Raw genomic sequence first — 18,188 nt, 5'->3', positions numbered from 1 at the left:
TATCCTACCGTCCTCCATGCATACATTGATAGCATTGTGTAAAATTTCTAGTTAACGCTTAACACTCCACACATCTTTCATTAACAACATCTCACTCATCTTATCATTCACTAACAACTTCATGTAACTCATCTTGTCATTGATCGTACTTGCAACATATACTCGTGCATTATTGGTGTGTTTTGATGCAACGAAAACAATTAATAAACCACTTAGTACTACGGTCTAGTGGTATTAATTCCTCTTTATTTGTAAGTGAGAAGTCTTAAGTTCGATTCTTATCAAAGGCGAAATTGAACCACATTATTATGCGTAGCCCGTACGTTAGGAGACTAGCCCACCTCGTCAAATATTCAAGGAAAAAAATGTCATTAACACTATGTTGGGGTGAAGAAATTTAAGATTATTAAGGAATTTAAAAATGACGAAAATTGAAATGACGAGATTTTATTTTCTAGAATTTGTAAATTTTCTTGTTGGGTTAACCTAATAGAATAATGAAATTGAATACGAAATTTGTTATTTTTAAACTCTCAATCATATAAATTGAGAAATGACACTTATTTATATGGAATTTGAACTTGGGATTTGGAGGTCTCAAATTCCAAGGTTTTTTTTTTCACGCAGAAATTCTAAATTTCTATGTTTATGAAGCCAAACAAGAGAATTGGTGCCTGTCAATTTATAAATTTTGACTTTTACCAAAATTCCATATTTATTTCCTTCATCCAAACATAGTGTATAAAAAATTTAGTATACTCAATTTTTAAACAGCATGAGAGAGGTCTGTATACTACCTTTTATTTTTCTCGTTTTTAAAATGAGAAATATCATTCTGAATACGTAACATAACATTTATTAGGATTCGTTTGAAAGTGCTTTTAAAATGATTGAAAGTACTTTTGGTGAAATTGATTTTGAGTTCTAAACACACTTTTAAGTATTTTTTAGAACAAGCACAAGTTAACGAGTTAACTGTATACAAACGACGCGGTGTTTTGTCCAAAACCACTAGGTTGTTTTATCGAGAGTATTTATCAAATATAGCCAAATATTAGCCCCTAATTTCAAAAATCTTAGTTTTAATAAAAATTTCAAATATATCCAAAATATCACTTAAATAGACACAAATACCCTTAAGCTTTAAACCTAATAAATTAAAAAAACCAAAACCCTATTAGATGAAGAGTTCTCACAACTAAACCTTAAAATTGGAGGAGACCTAGTGAAGGCATCGACTGTTGGTGAAGAATTGTGCACGCCAAAACGAAGAGGAGTGTAGATGGTTAATTTTTTACACTTTTCCTCATCTACTTTTCTCTTTGCTTTTGTATTTCTTCCTTCGATTGAATATTTATGGAAGAATGAACTATCAATTTTTGTAACATTATTTATCTCAATTTTCCTTTGGATTATATGTGCTTCGTATTTAATTTTCCACTTTTGCAATATTTAGGGTGTTGTCCGTGTCCAGATTCTATTTTGAAGGTTATTATTGACTGTGGTAGTGAATCGAGAGATTTGTTGTGTTCTTAAAAAGTGCAAAAAACATATTTTAAGGTTTATGGAATAGAAATTCTTCGGGTGCATGTTAGAAAAATTAGTGAAAGCACCACTTGATTATCGCACAAGAATCTTTTTATCAACAACTAGTTATTTGTATGAATTAAGGGTGCTTGTGTCTATTTAAGTAATATTTTAGATATATTTGAAAGTTTTATAAAAATTGACATTTTTGGAATTAAAAGCTAATATTTAGCATATTTGATAGATACTATTTTATCGACGCGGTTGCGGGGACAGTGCGCTGGCGTAACCAAAGTTGTGCTTCACGAAACAGTTTGGTGAAAATTCAAGAGAAGCATCAAGGTCCAATCTTTCAGTTAGTCCACCCACAAGGAGGAAGAAAAAACCCAAAAATATAATCAAAGAAGAAAAGCAGCGACTCGGAGATTTGAATTGATTTGCTAGGTATTACTTTCTTATTTCTTTTTCTTCTGTATTTGTTCATGGGATTGTTTGAATTTGGCAAGATTAAGGTTACTCCTTTACTCAGATTCCCATTTGAGTCTTGATGGTTTTGTTTGAATTCTGTAAAAACCCAGTTTCAATTTCGTGTTTTGATTTCAACCCAGTTTCTGTTTCGGCATTTTTTCGTGTTAGTTCTGGGAATTTTATTAGGTTTCTTTGAAAACCGAGTTAAAATTTCGTGTTTTGATTCCTACCCAACTTTCGTTTTGAGCATTTTTTTTGTTAATTCTGAGAATTTTATTGGGTTTCTTTAAAAACGCAGTGAAAGTTCGTATTTTGATTGCAACCCAATTTTTGTTTCCGCGTTTTCTGTTGTTATACGGATGAAACGGAGTCTTGTAATTGGAACATTGGGATTGAGAATACGGTTTCAATGTGGAAGGAACAAACTTTAAAGTTTGATTTGTGGCAATTTTCGTAACCATTTTTGAGTTATTGTTTTAGGGATTTAATTGTGTTGATGAGGTAAGTTTCAGTTTTTTTTTTATTGTTCAATTGTTTGCAGCATATCAAGCTTGGCTCCAACATTTTGAAACATCTTGTCTCATATTTGAGAAATGCTCACTAAGAACTTGGTGCATGGATGCCATTTTCTTCGTGTGGATGAATCATTGCGTATTTAATAAAAGACGATGAATTATAAGCCTGGAATCCAGTCTCAACTTGAAGTGAGTTTTATTTTCTTTCTCTGATGACTAAAAATTTGTCCTGCAGCAGTCCAATTATAGAATTTCATTACCGTTTATGTATTATTTCTTTTTCCACGGTGTTAAAAGAACTAATGTAATGTTATTTCGGCATAAGCACTGGGAATAAGCTTTTGAAGTGATGGTTTTGAATGTTATGGTGTTTCTTGTAACAGATGGAATCACTGGGTAACGGACCTATACATGAGTTTGAGGATGAGAGTCTTTTTACTCCAAAGACAGAGGCTCAAAAGATATGTTCTATTGAAGCAGTGGGAGAATGTTCGTTTTCAGGAGGTTCACAAGCTAGCGGTGATAAAGTGTGGAGGAATATTGTTTACAGAAGCATAAAGACTGTTGTTTTCTCAACTAAACTCAACTTGCTTATGCCTTTTGGGCCGCTAGCGATACTTGTCTCTAAGCTAACTGGCCATAATGTGAGTTGCAACTCCCCCTTCCTGGCTCATTACACCGTTCAATTTTGTATCTAATTTATGGATGTGAATTACAGGGTTGGGTCTTTGTTTTGAGCTTGTTGGGTATAACACCTTTAGCTGAGCGTTTGGGTTATGCTACCGAGTAAGTACTATATTCCCTCTCTTCTTTCTATATCCTACTAACTTGAATTTTTGAGAAGCTATGTCAACCTCATCTTTGCTTTTATAGGCAGCTGGCATTCTATACTGGAGCTACTGGTAATGTATTCTTGTTTTTTTTTTGTGCAATCTACCTCTTAATCCTTTTTGGTTCATTGAATCAAATTGCTCAATTTCTATACTAGAGTTTGACTTTGCTTGATATTGCTGAGAATTTCGGAAAAAGAAAACAAAAGTTATCTTGCTGAAAATTTAAAAAAAAATATTTAGGTTGCATACTTGATCAGGAAAGGATCTTTATCTTATTATTTCCAGCCACATTTTAAATATGGGTTGAAATCTGCAATATATGTATTTCTATGTAATAAAGAAATGCATGTCTTTTTCATAGTCTGGTTACCTCCTTGCTTTCATTTTTCTAAAGGAATTCAGCTTTATGTAGGATATTGATTAAGGTGCCGGAAGGCTATTATGAAATTCTCCACTTTTATATGAGCAAGCATAGATAATATATATGTGCGTGTGTGTGTGTGTGTGTGTAAGCTTGGTAAGCGTAAGCTATTTAAGTAGGCTTGAGAAGGGCGAAGCTTCGCTCAGCGGAAGGGCCTTATTATTATATTAGTAAAGTGCATATAGAATTTTGTAGTGCCAATAACAATTCCCTATATATATATATATATTATATATACACTTTACATAGTTGTATTTGCCTTCTGTTATAAAAACTGTCGTGTGCTACGGTGATCGTCAAACTCATATTGATACTTGGGCCAGAAGCATCGAGTATTTAGTCTTGTATGATTACTGATTTAGTGTATTGTGACTTTTGTCTTATAAAATGGTCGGTGACAACTTTTCCTTCTAGGCTCAGTTTTTGATATATCAAATTGGAACTTGCAGTTGGGGGTCTTTTAAATGCTACTTTTGGAAATGCAACAGAACTGATTATATCAATTTATGCACTGAAACGTGGAATGTTACGCGTTGTTCAGCAGTCGTTATTAGGCTCTATTCTGTCAAACATGTTGCTGGTGCTTGGTTGTGCATTCTTCAGTGGTGGACTTGTTTTTCAAGAGAAAGAACAGGTGTTTAACAAGGTAAATATATCGGCTTTCTTCTTTCCTCTAGAATTTCCAACTCCTTTATCTTTCATTCTGAAGCTTATGTATATTGGGCAGGCAACTGCTGTTGTGAACTCTGGCTTGCTGCTAATGGCAGTCATGGGCCTACTTTTTCCAGCTGTCTTGCACTACACTCACACTGAGGTTCATTTTGGGAAGTCAGAGTTGGCACTTTCAAGATTTAGCAGCTGTGTCATGCTCCTGGCATATGCTGCTTTTCTTTTCTTCCAGTTAAAGAGTCGGCATAATCAATATGTGCCTTTAAATGAGGTTAGCTGAGTTCTTTTTTTCTTTTTGTGCGTAAATAATTTCCTTTTAATTTTTCCATCCTCGTAGTTGTTATTAGTATGTTCATGTTTTAATTTGAGTCTTATTTCATCATTCGGCTTAGAAATTGTGGCTCTGTTTTTGCACCATATGAATTTTTTGGTGGTATGTACTGTATGAACACAGGAAGGGATTCAGAATGAAGAGAACGCAGATGATGATGAAGCTCCTGAGATCTCCAAATGGGAATCAATAGTTTGGCTATCAGTAATGACTGCTTGGATCTCAATTGTATCCGAATATTTAGTTAATGCGATAGAGGTAAGCTGAAGATTTTGTACTTGGGCTTTTTAGATTATACATCTTAATAACGTTTCAATTTTCCCTCTCTCTGCTGCCTGTTATACTTGTTATTGGTCAATGTGAGTAGTTGTTGCTTTGCAGATTGCAAGTGATTAACTTTCAAAAGTTGTCATGGGAAATTAATCTTTCAAAAATATTTCAGTGGGAAAAAAAAAATTCGGTGGGATCGAAGTATGGTGGAAATTTGGCAACTCGTTGTCATGCATTTATATAAATGATTAATGAGCTTTGACGTTGGATGGTTGTTTTGTAGGGAGCATCTATAGCATGGAACATGCCAATTTCATTTATCAGCGTTATTTTGCTCCCAATTGTGGGTAATGCTGCAGAGCATGCCAGTGCTATTATGTTTGCCATGAAGGACAAGCTTGTAAGTCTCAAGCTTTGTTGACTTCTTGTGGTTTCTCTTACTTTGTGTTCCAATAACCATGAGTTTTTCTGCAGGACATTTCTTTGGGAGTGGCAATAGGGTCGTCAACGCAGATATCCATGTTTGGGGTGGGTACTTATCTGAAAGTTTTTAATGTCATTATCATGTTTGTTATAAAACGATGTCTATATTTTGTTATATACTGTCATCTGGACTTATGCCTGTTAATGATTCAGGTTAATAATAATATTTCAGAATCATGCTTTTCTATTTCTCATATATAAATACTACTTTTTGTTTTCGTTACTGCAGATTCCTTTCTGTGTGGTTGTTGGGTGGATTATGGGGCGCCCTATGGACTTGAACTTTCAGCTTTTTGAGACGGCAACACTTTTCATAACTGTCTTAGTTGTAGCCTTCTTGCTGCAGGTATGCATTCTAATTCCTGATTAAGAACAAAATCATGTAATGTCGTTTTTGAAGTTGATTTGTCTGAATAGCTGAAGAGCTTTACAGTTTGAACGATCATATCTGTTTTCACTATTATCTGTTCATTGTTATCTTTCCATTTGATAATTTCGTTTTCAACATTACATTCTGTTTTTGTTGATCTTGGCTTTGTTTGCAGGAGGGAACTTCTAATTACTTCAAAGGGTTGATGCTTATTCTTTGTTATCTGATAGTTGCTGCAAGTTTCTTTGTTCACGTAGACCCTTCCCCTCCAGCAGGTACGCCCCCCTTCTAGCTGCTGGAGACCTCGCCCTCTTTTGTGTAAATTGAATTATTCATACTGTATCGACAACATGATGTCTACTGAAAGAGTACGGAAAGTTTGTCCTTTACATATTTCTGTGTAATCTTGTAGGGGAAACGCAAGTAAAAACGTAAACATGGAAGCTGTTGAAGATGACTATAGATAGAAGATGAGCCTGTTTGAGGACGTCTACGTGCAGAATGAGGTGCGATATTGGAGATGATATGTAGTTCATACATAAGTCAATGAAGCTGTTGATTCTTAAGCTGGATCGGATCTGCAAATGATTTGGGGTCATCGATCTGTTTGTACATATATGCGAGTTTTCGGCCAACTTCTGCTTATTTTGTTCAATGAATATTATGGTGGGGAGGTGTTATGTTGGCTTGGATGTAAACCATGAATAAGATGAGGGGGAGAGTGGTAAATCATGTATGTTATATTGTTACATAGAAAAGCTATTTTTTCCTCTACATTTTGCTTTTTTTTTTTTGGGGGGGGGGGGGGGGGGTGGGGGGTGGAGAGAATTATGTTATGTTGCAGTTGATAAAATACTTTTTAGCTAAAATAGTTTTTAAGATTGGCGTAAATTTTCACTTTATTTCATGGTAATGAAAATTGATACAAGTGGTTCTCGAGTTTGTCAATTGTGAATTATTTTTGTTTTTCTATGAAAATTGATACAAGTGATCAAGTAAATGACCACGTGATCACCGTTAAAGGTATTTTTATCAAACTAACTCCTTCATCACTTAATAAGGATACTAAGAAATTTTTCACTGAGACCACAATGATTTAAGATAGATAAACTCAAGCACCACTTTTATCGATTATCATTGTTAGAGATCAAAATGTGGAGTTATGCTAATTTCAAATACTATTTTGGCTAAAAGTTTTGCTCTCCTAACGTCTTAATTTTGAGAACCTGTGATGATCAAATATATATTAACTCCAAGATTGTATTAGTTTTAATTCAAAAGCTTAAAACTCCGATTATTAGTTGATTCAAAGCTTATTCGGAGCCGTACAATGATTGTTGATGCTCTGACGTCGAATTATTTGTTACCAGAGATTGCCCTTTTGAGTTTTGGCATTTTGTAGATATATCTTTAATTTTCTTATTGCTTGTACATAACGGCTTTGAATATTTTGTAGATACATCTTTAATTTTCTTATTGCTTGTACATAACGGCTTTGAATATATTATTTGACTTTGGGTTGTGAAATGGAAGTGGCTAGAAAACACCATCCCTCTTAGTTTTAGAAATTTAACAAATTCACAAAACTTTTCTTCATCTAAAAACATTTAGACAATTTTCTTCTAGTATCATCAATATTTTTTATTTCGACAAAAAATAAAAAAGGAGTCACACTTTACAAGGATTTTAAATTAATAAAAATATCCTTAATAATAAGAAAAATGCCCTTGATAATAAAAAGTTGTCTAAGAGTTTTTTAATAAAAGCAAGTTTTGTGAGAGGATATTAATTTTTTAAAAGAGTGATGCGAAATGATTTCAGGTCGTTCTTTTTTTCTTTTTTACTACTAAGACCAGAGATAAGTATAGGCGCACAGAGAAAAAAATGTATACATAAATTATTTTTCAAAATATAGATGAATAATCGTAGCACGAAGGAATTGGATGCCAACAACTTGTTTAGTTCGTACCAAACTGTCAAACTTTTTGCCTCACCAGAAAAAATAAAACGGTTCTAATTGTTTCTTTCATTTCTTTGACTTGTTTGATCTGCTTACTGCAGAAAGATGACATATATATCTGCCTACTTTTCTGAGACATGCAAAATTTGTACCTTGTTTTTGAGGTTCATGCCAATCTGCTTATTTGTGCCTCCATTATTTGACAAGTTATTTCATCTGTCGAAGTTTTGAGGGGGGAGAGAGATGGGTGGTGGTGAAACAGCAGAGCAGCTACCGTTGCTCCAACCTCTCAAAAGAACAGGTAATCTCAACTCATCCCAATATTTCTGACAAATTTTTTTGAATTTTATGCATATGTAACTAGATTTTGCTGCAAGGAAATCTGTTAGAACCAAGGGAAGTAATCGATTTGTTGACAAGTTGCACGTGACCGTTTGGTTTAGCGACACTCGATCTTTGTTTTGTTGGAGTAGATCATGAGTTAGAAATTTCATGGACGATAGTCATTGATAGGAAACAAAAGAAATTGGAAACCACAGGACTCAGAGGTGCCATGTTTAGAGCTTGTAGAGCTTTCACATGACAAGCTAAGGTGGTTTTATCTAATTAGTTGGGTAGGGTTGTAGTTTTTGGGTAGGTTTGATTGGCAGTTGTGGGGAGTGTGCGAACAACCAACCCCTAGTGGTCCTAATTCCTCCCTCAACAAATATGATGCTTCTCCAAACTTTGAATGTCTTATTCATGTAATTGTATTATTGATTTGGGACGCCATGGTAGCATCCCTTAGTGTTTTCAAGTCTATTTCTCTCTACTCATCCAACTTGTCTTAGCATCCGAATTAGCATTTTTATAGTTTTCTTAGGGGTTTTGGTTATTGACCCCCTATCTTAGCTATCGAGATATTTTTCTTTTGCTTCTTTAATAAATTTCGCTCATGCCGTCAAAGTTAAACCAAAATATAATGATGTGGAGGCGTTAATTTTGATATGAACTTTTGTTATGTATAGGAACCATATGGACTGCAATAGCACATATTATAACAGGTGTGATAGGAGCAGGAGTATTATCTCTTGCATGGAGTGTGGCTCAGCTGGGGTGGGTTGCAGGTCCATTGCTTATGATTGTCTTTGCTTCAGTCACCATTCTTTCCAACAACCTCCTCTCCGACTGCTACCGATTCCCGGATTCCGATAGCCCGACGAGAGTCGGATCCTACTTGGAAGCTGTCAAGGTCTACCTAGGTTAGCATTTCTAACCCTCCTCTATAAATATACGAACTTTTATTTTTGTGATCTTTCTAGCATCCCATTGTCAATTTTGATCAAAATATGTATAGACCTTATGAGATGTAGTCATTTAGATGTAGGGTATGTGGCGTGCATTTGTTGGGTGGCGATTTCTTCACTCTCATTTTGTCCATTTGCACCTATTTCTTTTCGGTTTTCCTTTTCTTTCTTCAAATATCAATTACCCGAAGGAGTGCAAATGGAGAAACTGAGTCTAACATAATTTATGTGTATATTGTATACAGAGTATTAATTTTGACGTGTGTATGATTGAATTTTAGGAGAGAAGAGTCAAACAGTGTGTGCAATATTTGTACACGAGAGCTTGTATGGCTGCGGAATCGCTTACGTTATTACAGCTGCTAGCAGCATCAAGTAAGTCCTTGCCAAACCTTAATCTGCTTATTGCTTCTTTTTTTTCTCTTCTTTGTTTTTGTTTTTGTTTTTGTTTTTTTTTTTTCTTGTGGGACTTGTCTTGCAAAATCCAACGTGATTTGATTGAATGATTGTTTGCATGCTTTGTTTAAGTCTTGAGTTTGGAAAAATTTTAACGTCTGTTTGTCAGATCACATGACTGTGTGGTCAAACACAATAATGTGTTTGGAAAAATTCTAGTGTCTACTTGTTAGATCACATGACTGTATGATCACACACGATAAAAGATCGTTTGTATTTTCTTTTCTCTCGTTCGTGCCCATAGATTGATCGATTGAGAGAGGCCACATGCTATGGTCATACGCAAAAATTCTCTCTAAGTTTGGGTGAAAATCAAAAGAGATGATTTTCACAATCTTTTTAGCGTCTTGCACACCGCTCTTTAATCTGATTATCAGATTTAATAAATTAAATAAAAACAACAAACATAGTTAAACAAGGTTGCGCGAAAAGATTAAAAAAAGAGTGATCCCATCCCAAAGTCATATGAGTCACTTGGGTTTATGATCCCATTTTTTGGAAAAAGAAATTGGGTCGTTGCTTAGCATACTGGACCATAAACTCCTTTTCCGATGGGCCAGGCTATGCTTGTATATCTGGGCCAATACACTCACAACCTTTCTTGGGCCTCTAATGGAGTAGTTTGTCAGTGTGTTCGGATACGGCCTTGTTCACTAAGTGTCATAATACAAGTGGTTAGAGTTTTTTTTTTTTTTTTTTTTAAGTATCCAATCATTTGTATTATGAATCTTGGTGTATGAGGCCATGTTCCCGGCCGGCACACTCAAAAATCATTTGTATCAAAGGCAACAAAAGGGTTTTTAAGCAACAGGTGGATTAGAATGGTGTAGGTCAAAATCTAGAAAGCTAAAATCCAACTTGAGCCAATTAGGAGAAAATATTCGGCAGAGATATCTAATTAGAACAACTCTCATATCGGGTGATTGTGCACCTCTACTCAAATTTTCTCGCCGACTAGAGCATAGGGATCTAGACATGAAATGATATAGTGACGAAACATAGCACAAAGCAACAAAGCAAGAGATGCCAATTGCCAAGGCAGACTTGAAATTGACAATAATTTGGAGCCTCTGCAACCGACCCAGCAATTTCTGCAATGTGAGGACAAGCTTGACATAATAAAGTTGATGCAAACACATATCAACTTGACATGAGAAAAAAAGTTATTACATGTGGGTTAGGGTTTTGCTACAAGTAGTCGTCCGCACGCTAATGACTTCTATCTACTAATGCAGACAACTCTACTTGTTAATCAATAGTTCGGTGTTGATTTGTACATGTTGTGTGCGCCAATTCGCGTACGCAGCAATTACGAGTGTTATATTGACTCCATCATAGCTCCACCTGGTTGTTGGATGGAGCTGATGCCGATGAGGGAGAAGGTGAGGAAGGCTATCAATGGTTTGCTTACTTGACAAAGATGATGAAACCCAAATGAGAATTTTAGTAGCGGAATATCCAATACTTCGGAGTATCGTAGCAACATCAGAAAGTTTTATGATGAAAATTATTATATCACAGCCTTTTTTGGTTCATTGGCCACATGTACAATCGGAGTGCTTTCAATTGAGAAAGACGACATACTTTCCAAGCAATTTGATTGCTTGAGAAGGGGACTGACCACCAACCCACTCACCCCTGATTCTGAAAAGGAAAAGTCATGTACTAGAAATCAATTAAAAATAAAGTGAGGACCAAAGTTAGAAAACGGGTGAAAGATTGATAGGCCCATTTGTCCAATTATTGAGAAGGTTAAAAAAAGATACATTATCCATTTCTCAAAGTATGAGAAATCTTTTTCGTGGAAATCTCTGTTTCTTTTTACACATCAAAGTAAGCTTAGAGAAATCTTTTTCGTGAAAATCTTTATTTTATTTTATAGACAAATTATAATTTGACACATCATATAAATTTTTTCTTTTTGTGCTTTTAACGAGTAAACTTTAGTACATAACATGATTGATAAGCCCATTTGTCCAATTATTGAGAAGGTTCAAATAAAGATACATTATCCATTTCTCAAAGTATGAGAAATCTTTTCCGTGGAGATCTCTGTTTCTTTTTACACATCAGAATAGGTTTAGAAAAATCTTTTACGTTAAAGTCTCTGTTTTATTTTACAGACAAATCATAGTTTGACACATCGTATAAATTTTTTCTTTTTTGTGCTTTTAACAAGTAAACTTTAGTATGTGTGTTAGTTTGTGATTTACATGTAAGAAAGAAGATGAATCCTTAAATTAAGGAGCAAAGCGGTGCTCGCGAAGCTACATATAGTAAAGCCAAGTATGAATTAGAGAGAGAGAAATGGAAAATCCAAGTGTAAATTAAAGTTTGGAAATTAGGAAGTTCCTAGGTTCCTACTGCTAGTCTGGTAAGCATGGCAGTCCAACACCCTCTTGAGTTAGCTAATACTGGTTCCTGTGATGATGATGGCCATCCACTACGAACTGGTAATCTTATCCTAGTCTAATTTAATTAAGCGTAAGCTAGCGGTTTTAATACTCATCTTTTAGCTTCATGCACTCATTATGCGGATGTGAAAAAAATTATATAATATTCAGTATGGAGTGCATACAGCTAAATTTGGAGCGTGAAAATCGCTGTCTCGAGTTTACTGTATCATTTGGTCTTGAACTTACGTAGTCTCTGGTGAGAAACTCATCAATTAATCAGGAACTCTATGGAGTTGTGTGGCTCATATCATCACTGCTGTGATTGGATCTGGAGTTCTGTCTTTGGCATGGAGTACTGCACAGCTAGGCTGGATTGGAGGGCCAGTTTGTTTGCTTAGTTTTGCGATTGTCACCTACATTTCTTCCTTCCTCCTTTCGGATTGTTACCGGTCTCCTGATCCTATCACCGGAACTCGAAACAAATCTTACATGAATGCTGTGGAAGTGAATCTCAATAGTAAAACACCGAAAACCTCCCCTTTTGGCTCTTTTTGTTCTGCATAGTCTTCTGTTTAGGATATGTTTCTAATAGATTGGATTCTTTTAACGTGGGATTCTGATTTAGTTCAGTGATAGTTCAGGTAGAAAAAAGACCTGGTTTTGTGGTTTCCTTCTATATTTCAGCATGTTTGGAACTGGTATTGCTTATGTGATTACCACTGCAACCAGTATGAGGTACTAACTAGCTTCCCTACTGAATGCTGTGCTTTTCGTGTCGCTTGGTTTTGTTTCAGCCCCTGCTATAAGAACATTAATAGTATTTGTGCGTTGGGAGTTTTAGTTTATGCTTTTTAATTTCTAACTCTCTCATATATTAATGAATAAGATTAACCTTCACTACGATTCTTGGAAAACATGCACAAATAGAACCGGTTATAAAATTTTAATCAAAATAGTACTGAAAGGATGACCACTAAACGATGTTGTGTGTACGACTTATTGTTTGTTCCCCACTTACATTTTTTTTATATTTTTAATGAAGAGTTTGTAACGAGTTTTGTTTATGCATATTCTCCTAGATTATACTCGTATAATGATGATTACACTTCTTTCCAACAGAATTAAACTTCGGAAAGATGATATATATTAAATTTTGTATCCTATTTTGTAGAGCCATTCAGAGATCAAACTGCTATCACAAAGAAGGGCATGAAGCTTCCTGTCAATATGGGACTGGTTTGTACATGATGCTATTTGGACTTGTCCAGATTGTAGTGTCACAAATACCAGATTTCCACAACATGAAATGGCTATCAGTTGTTGCAGCAATCATGTCGTTTGCCTACTCTTTCATTGGACTTGGCCTCGGCATTGCGAAATCAATAGGTATTCGCTTCGGATTTTCCAGCTTCTTTTCACCAAACCTACGGGCCTCATTCTTCAGAATAAGAAATAAATGAAGACCCGGAAGTTTGATTTTTAAAATGCGTTTATTAATTGCAGAAAATGGGAGGATTCAAGGAAGCCTGGCAGGAGTCCCAACCTCTAATGTTGCTGATAAATTATGGTTAGTCTTCCAAGCACTTGGAGACATCGCTTTTGCCTATCCGTACTCTATTATTCTTCTTGAAATTCAGGTTGGTCTCCTATAATCTTTTCACAAGCAAAAAAAGAAATCTGATTAAAACCGTACGAAATTCTGATTAACTTTAGAAGCTAATTAACGTTGGATTGTGTATCTGTGAAATCAAAGGATACTTTGAAGTCCCCTCCACCAGAAAATCAGACAATGAAGAAGGCCTCAATGATTGCCATATTTGTCACAACCTTCTTCTACCTCTGCTGTGGATGCTTTGGATACGCCGCCTTTGGGAATGACACGCCCGGGAACCTCTTGACAGGATTCGGATTCTACGAACCCTACTGGCTCATTGATTTTGCTAATGCTTGCATTGTTCTTCATTTGGTGGGAGGATATCAGGTACTATAAAATAATATCAAATTTTTCAAATTCGACCATTTTTCTATCTCTTGTAATCACGTACGTTTCACATGCTTCATCTTGCAGGTCTACAGTCAACCAGTATTTGCAGTTGCTGAGAGATGGTCTAGGAAGAAATACCCAAACAGCGGATTTGTGAACAACTTTTACTCTATCAAAATCCCATTGTTGCCGAGATTTCAAGTGAATCCCTTCAGGCTGTGTTTCCGAACTGTTTACGTTGTGTCAACTACCGCAATTGCGATGATATTTCCTTACTTCAACCAGGTTTTGGGAGTTTTAGGGGCCTTGAACTTTTGGCCTTTGGCTATATATTTCCCTGTTGAAATGTACTTTGTACAAAAGAAAATCGGGGCTTGGACAAAAAAATGGATTGTTCTAAGGACATTTAGTTTAGTTTGCTTTCTTGTGACGGTTGTGGGTGTGATTGGATCAGTTGAAGGACTTATTAGTGCCAAACTTAGCTAGGCAAGTACAGAGAATATTGTAAAATATTACAAAATTTTATTGTTTCCATTGCAAGTTACAAAATAAGATTCCACTGAGCAAATACAGCTTATATATCTTGGTTATATAGTAGTTCTACCTGACACTCAGACTAGATGAAGCACATTGCAAACATTAGCAACGTCAATGAGTTAATACCGCTCAATCGAAAATGAATCCTGTGAAGAATCGAAGTAGAAGAAAGACTGTAAAAATGCAGATTTCGTGTCTTGCAGATTTCACCATTTATATATCATCAACCCCTTAACTACTCAAAATTTTATGAAGTGCTTGTCTAATGCAAGTATATATTAAGTTTGATTTCCCATTACACCATCCCCGCCATTACCAATCTCAACACCATATTATGATGGAATCACACTAAACAAGTCATAACGGTTATCCATTAACAACCTAATGGATAGATTTTCCACCTCTACTTATGGGCCACAAACCAAAACCGCAAACTCCTATATCTTAAATCAGAGCTAAACGCTGCAAACTTAATTGTTCCCTCTTTCTTACCCCAATTTATCAGTTTGACATATTTTCTCTTCCATAAATAGGGTAGAAACAAGATAAACCAAAAAATTAAACAATTAAAACATGTGCCCAATTTGTGGTATAATTTTTTTTTTTTTTGTTTTTTTTTTGTACTTTTGGGATTTGGGACACGAATATTATGGACATTTTAGCCAAAATGATCTTAAAATTGGCATAACTCATCATTTTGATCCTTGACAATGAAAATTGATAAAAGTAGTTCCTGAGTTTGTCTACAATAAATTATTTTGGCTATTCTATGAAAAATCTATCAATATCCTCGTTAAATTATCACGTGAACGACCACGTAACCATCTTTTCAAGAGTATTTTTGTCAAACCAACCCTATTTTTTCATGGAATGACTAAAATGATTTACAATGGACAGACTCAGGGACCACTTCTATCAATTTTCATTGTCATGAACTAAAGTGGGAAGCTACTGTAGCAAATAGTTTCATTACATCGATAGCATCTCAATATGTTGTCAAAATTATCCATTTCATAGCATAGAGAAAGTATCATATGTTGTCATTGTTGTAGATTAATTTACTACAGTAAATCGGTAATAGTTCTATTTGAGAACGTTGTTACTATTTCAAAATTTGAGAGCATTTCCCAATATTATAACAAATGGTAAACATGAGGCTTAGATGATCTATACATATTCATCAAAACTAAACAAATTATTTGTTATGAGGGGTTATTTAATTATCAATTTAGGTAGGATCTTGGTAGTTCCATCAGCTTTTAGGAACAAGTACATGAAGCCATCCATAACCATATATTGCATGATTTAGCAACCGTACGCAATATTCTTGGACAACTCCTGCAGACAAAGCCACACGGTTGCAGACAACATGAACACACAGCTTGGAAGAAACCAGTAGGAAATGCACACGTGACCCGCACGTGCAACAACCTTCACTAGGTTTTGTGTGAGCAGAGCAGAAAGCCACCCAGAAATCATTGATGAAGCGCCATGCATGCGTGCTTGCAGTCAACGAGAGAGAGAGAGAGAGAGAGAGGATTGACCGGGTGTCTTGTGGGTGATCTACCAGCCAAAGTCTCACACGCTCAATGGCGTTGAATTTTTTAATGAAATCATGCGCCTTTGATGGGATTTTTTCCAGTAACCCTAATAGGCCATGGCCATACACTTGAACCTTTCATTCATTATATATAAAGAATATTAGAGAATAGGTAAACCTGTAAGAAGTAGACTCTCTCACAAATATTAGAAATTTAGAAAAAAAAAGAAAACTCCCCAAGAAAATGTTTTCATTTCTTTGTTTCTAGCAAACAAAATCAAGGAAAAAAGTTTTAGCTCTCTCTTAATTACCTTAGTTTACTTCCACTGCTCTCCAACTCTCAAACCCTTCTCTTGATTTTCTTTTCTTTTCTTTTCTTTTCTGAAAATTGTCGGCATTTTCTTTTCAGAAAATCTCCCGCACGAAGAATATTATTACTGGCGTTTTTTTAAGTTAAGGAGTGAGAGTTTTTACAAAAGTAGACAGATAGAGCGAGAGAGAGATGGGTCGGATTCCATGCTGCGAGAAGGACAACGTGAAAAGGGGGCAGTGGACTCCTGAAGAAGATAACAAGCTCTCTTCCTACATTGCCCAACATGGCACTCGTAATTGGCGCCTCATCCCCAAGAACGCTGGTAATTACAACTGCAAATCTCTCTCTCTCTCTCTCTCTCTCTCTCTCTCTCTCCTTCTCTCCCTCCTAAAACGTTCTTCATTTGGTTTACAAGGTTTACAAAGATGTGGGAAGAGCTGCAGGCTACGTTGGACGAACTACCTTCGCCCGGACCTTAAGCACGGCCAATTCTCCGACGCGGAAGAGCAAACAATTGTCAAGTACCACTCCGTTGTTGGCAATCGGTAATACATTAATCTTTTTCTATTATATGATCCAAAAAGAAATTGTTATTAGTACTCTAAAATATACTCATCTTGCATTCCTTGTTTATTCTTTTCACTATAATTAAATAAGTGCAAGATAATTTTTTTTTAATGCCTATAACAGCTCTCATAAATGTCACAGATGGTCGTTGATTGCAGCGCAACTGCCTGGCCGCACCGACAACGACGTGAAAAATCACTGGAACACCAAGCTGAAGAAGAAGCTATCGGGCATGGGGATCGACCCCGTCACACACAAACCCTTTTCGCACCTCATGGCCGAGATTGCAACCACACTAGCACCGCCGCAGGTGACTCACCTCGCAGAAGCAGCCCTCGGCTGCTTTAAGGACGAAATGCTCCACCTCCTCATGAAGAAGCGCATCGACTTCCACCAACATACCAATCCAACGCCGGGAAACAGCACGGCCACGTACATTAACGGCAAGCAGGAAGAAAAAGACGACACCGTCAAAAAGATCAAGATTGGTTTATCTAGGGCAATGCAAGAACAACCGGACATGTTAACCTCAAACAAATCTTGGATGGACACTATTGGAGCAACATCTGCGAACTTCACAGGGAACTGCAGTGATTTCCCCTTGCCCATGTCTGGATTTCAGTACGGCCATTCCACGTTTGGGAACGAAGGCGATGGATCGCCATGGAGCCAGAGTCTGTGTACCGGAAGTACGTGCACGGGGGTGGCGGACCAGCAGGGCCAGTTGCCTGACAAACTGGAGGTGGAAGAAAACGGAGAGGAGTCCGAGGGTAGAAAGGAGCTGAGAAACGGATCATCCAACATATTCAACTCGGATAGTCTCTTGTGGGATTTACCATCTGATGATCTAATGAATCAGATGGTTTAATACATAAGTTATACAAGTGTGTGAGGGAAATTTAAAAGATAGGTTCAAATAAATTTAAAATTTCCTGTGGCAGTGACAAACAACGATAATGTAAATAAGGTCATTATATAAAGTATGGTAAAAGATCATATTGTTAAAAGAAAATTATAATTTACTGTGAGTTGCATGGTGGATCATGCGAAATATGAAGATGAAGAAGATGAATCATGCGAAACAAGTGCTTTTAAGGACCCTTAATTCTCCTCACACCCTCCTTTTCGTTTCTACGACGGCCTCATTTTCGACCTCCAGCTTCTCCAAACCTGGCTGCATCTCCCCCAAAACCCTTGTACACAACGCGAATTGGGGATGTTTTTCATGGTTTTTAATCTTAATTTATGATGTCAGATTTGGT

At 36.1% G+C, this 18,188-nt stretch overlaps 3 protein-coding genes across 6 annotated transcripts; all 3 read left to right on the top strand.

The window, feature by feature from the left end:
- Positions 1–1,750: 1,750 nt before the first annotated feature.
- On the top strand, positions 1,751–6,835 carry LOC137715228 (vacuolar cation/proton exchanger 5). Of its 2 annotated transcripts, XM_068454476.2 has the most exons (13): positions 1,751–1,971; positions 2,537–2,699; positions 2,894–3,154; positions 3,229–3,296; positions 3,384–3,412; positions 4,214–4,410; positions 4,492–4,704; positions 4,888–5,022; positions 5,318–5,434; positions 5,509–5,562; positions 5,747–5,863; positions 6,063–6,162; positions 6,300–6,835. In XM_068454476.2, the coding sequence occupies exons 2-13, from the start codon at positions 2,664–2,666 to the stop codon at positions 6,320–6,322; spliced, it is 1,350 nt and encodes a 449-aa protein (XP_068310577.2). In that variant the 5' UTR covers positions 1,751–1,971; positions 2,537–2,663; the 3' UTR covers positions 6,323–6,835. The 2 variants fall into 2 exon arrangements, with proteins under 2 accessions (XP_068310577.2, XP_068310578.2); XM_068454477.2 differs by lacking the exon at positions 2,537–2,699 and having other exon boundaries at positions 1,782–1,971.
- An 839-nt stretch (positions 6,836–7,674) lies between these two features.
- Positions 7,675–14,548, top strand: LOC137715516 (putative amino acid permease 7). Of its 2 annotated transcripts, none has more exons than XM_068454866.2 (7): positions 7,675–8,148; positions 8,855–9,088; positions 9,415–9,508; positions 13,157–13,371; positions 13,489–13,622; positions 13,739–13,966; positions 14,054–14,548. In XM_068454866.2, the coding sequence occupies exons 1-7, from the start codon at positions 8,091–8,093 to the stop codon at positions 14,453–14,455; spliced, it is 1,365 nt and encodes a 454-aa protein (XP_068310967.2). In that variant the 5' UTR covers positions 7,675–8,090; the 3' UTR covers positions 14,456–14,548. The 2 variants fall into 2 exon arrangements, with proteins under 2 accessions (XP_068310967.2, XP_068310966.1); XM_068454865.2 differs by lacking the exons at positions 7,675–8,148; positions 8,855–9,088; positions 9,415–9,508 and adding exons at positions 11,616–12,042; positions 12,266–12,502; positions 12,627–12,720.
- A 1,676-nt stretch (positions 14,549–16,224) lies between these two features.
- Positions 16,225–17,938, top strand: LOC137714846 (transcription factor MYB80-like). Of its 2 annotated transcripts, XM_068453974.2 has the most exons (3): positions 16,225–16,681; positions 16,775–16,904; positions 17,068–17,938. In XM_068453974.2, the coding sequence occupies exons 1-3, from the start codon at positions 16,549–16,551 to the stop codon at positions 17,792–17,794; spliced, it is 990 nt and encodes a 329-aa protein (XP_068310075.1). In that variant the 5' UTR covers positions 16,225–16,548; the 3' UTR covers positions 17,795–17,938. The 2 variants fall into 2 exon arrangements, with proteins under 2 accessions (XP_068310075.1, XP_088547764.1); XM_088691638.1 differs by having other exon boundaries at positions 16,431–16,904.
- Positions 17,939–18,188: the final 250 nt, after the last annotated feature.

Source organism: Pyrus communis, chromosome 3 (assembly GCF_041283825.1).
Source record: "Pyrus communis isolate YQ-2024b chromosome 3, ASM4128382v1, whole genome shotgun sequence".
NCBI classification, from domain to species: Eukaryota; Viridiplantae; Streptophyta; class Magnoliopsida; order Rosales; family Rosaceae; genus Pyrus; species Pyrus communis.
Note: the sequence above shows the minus strand (reverse complement) of the source record. Positions and strands in the feature narration are given on the sequence as shown.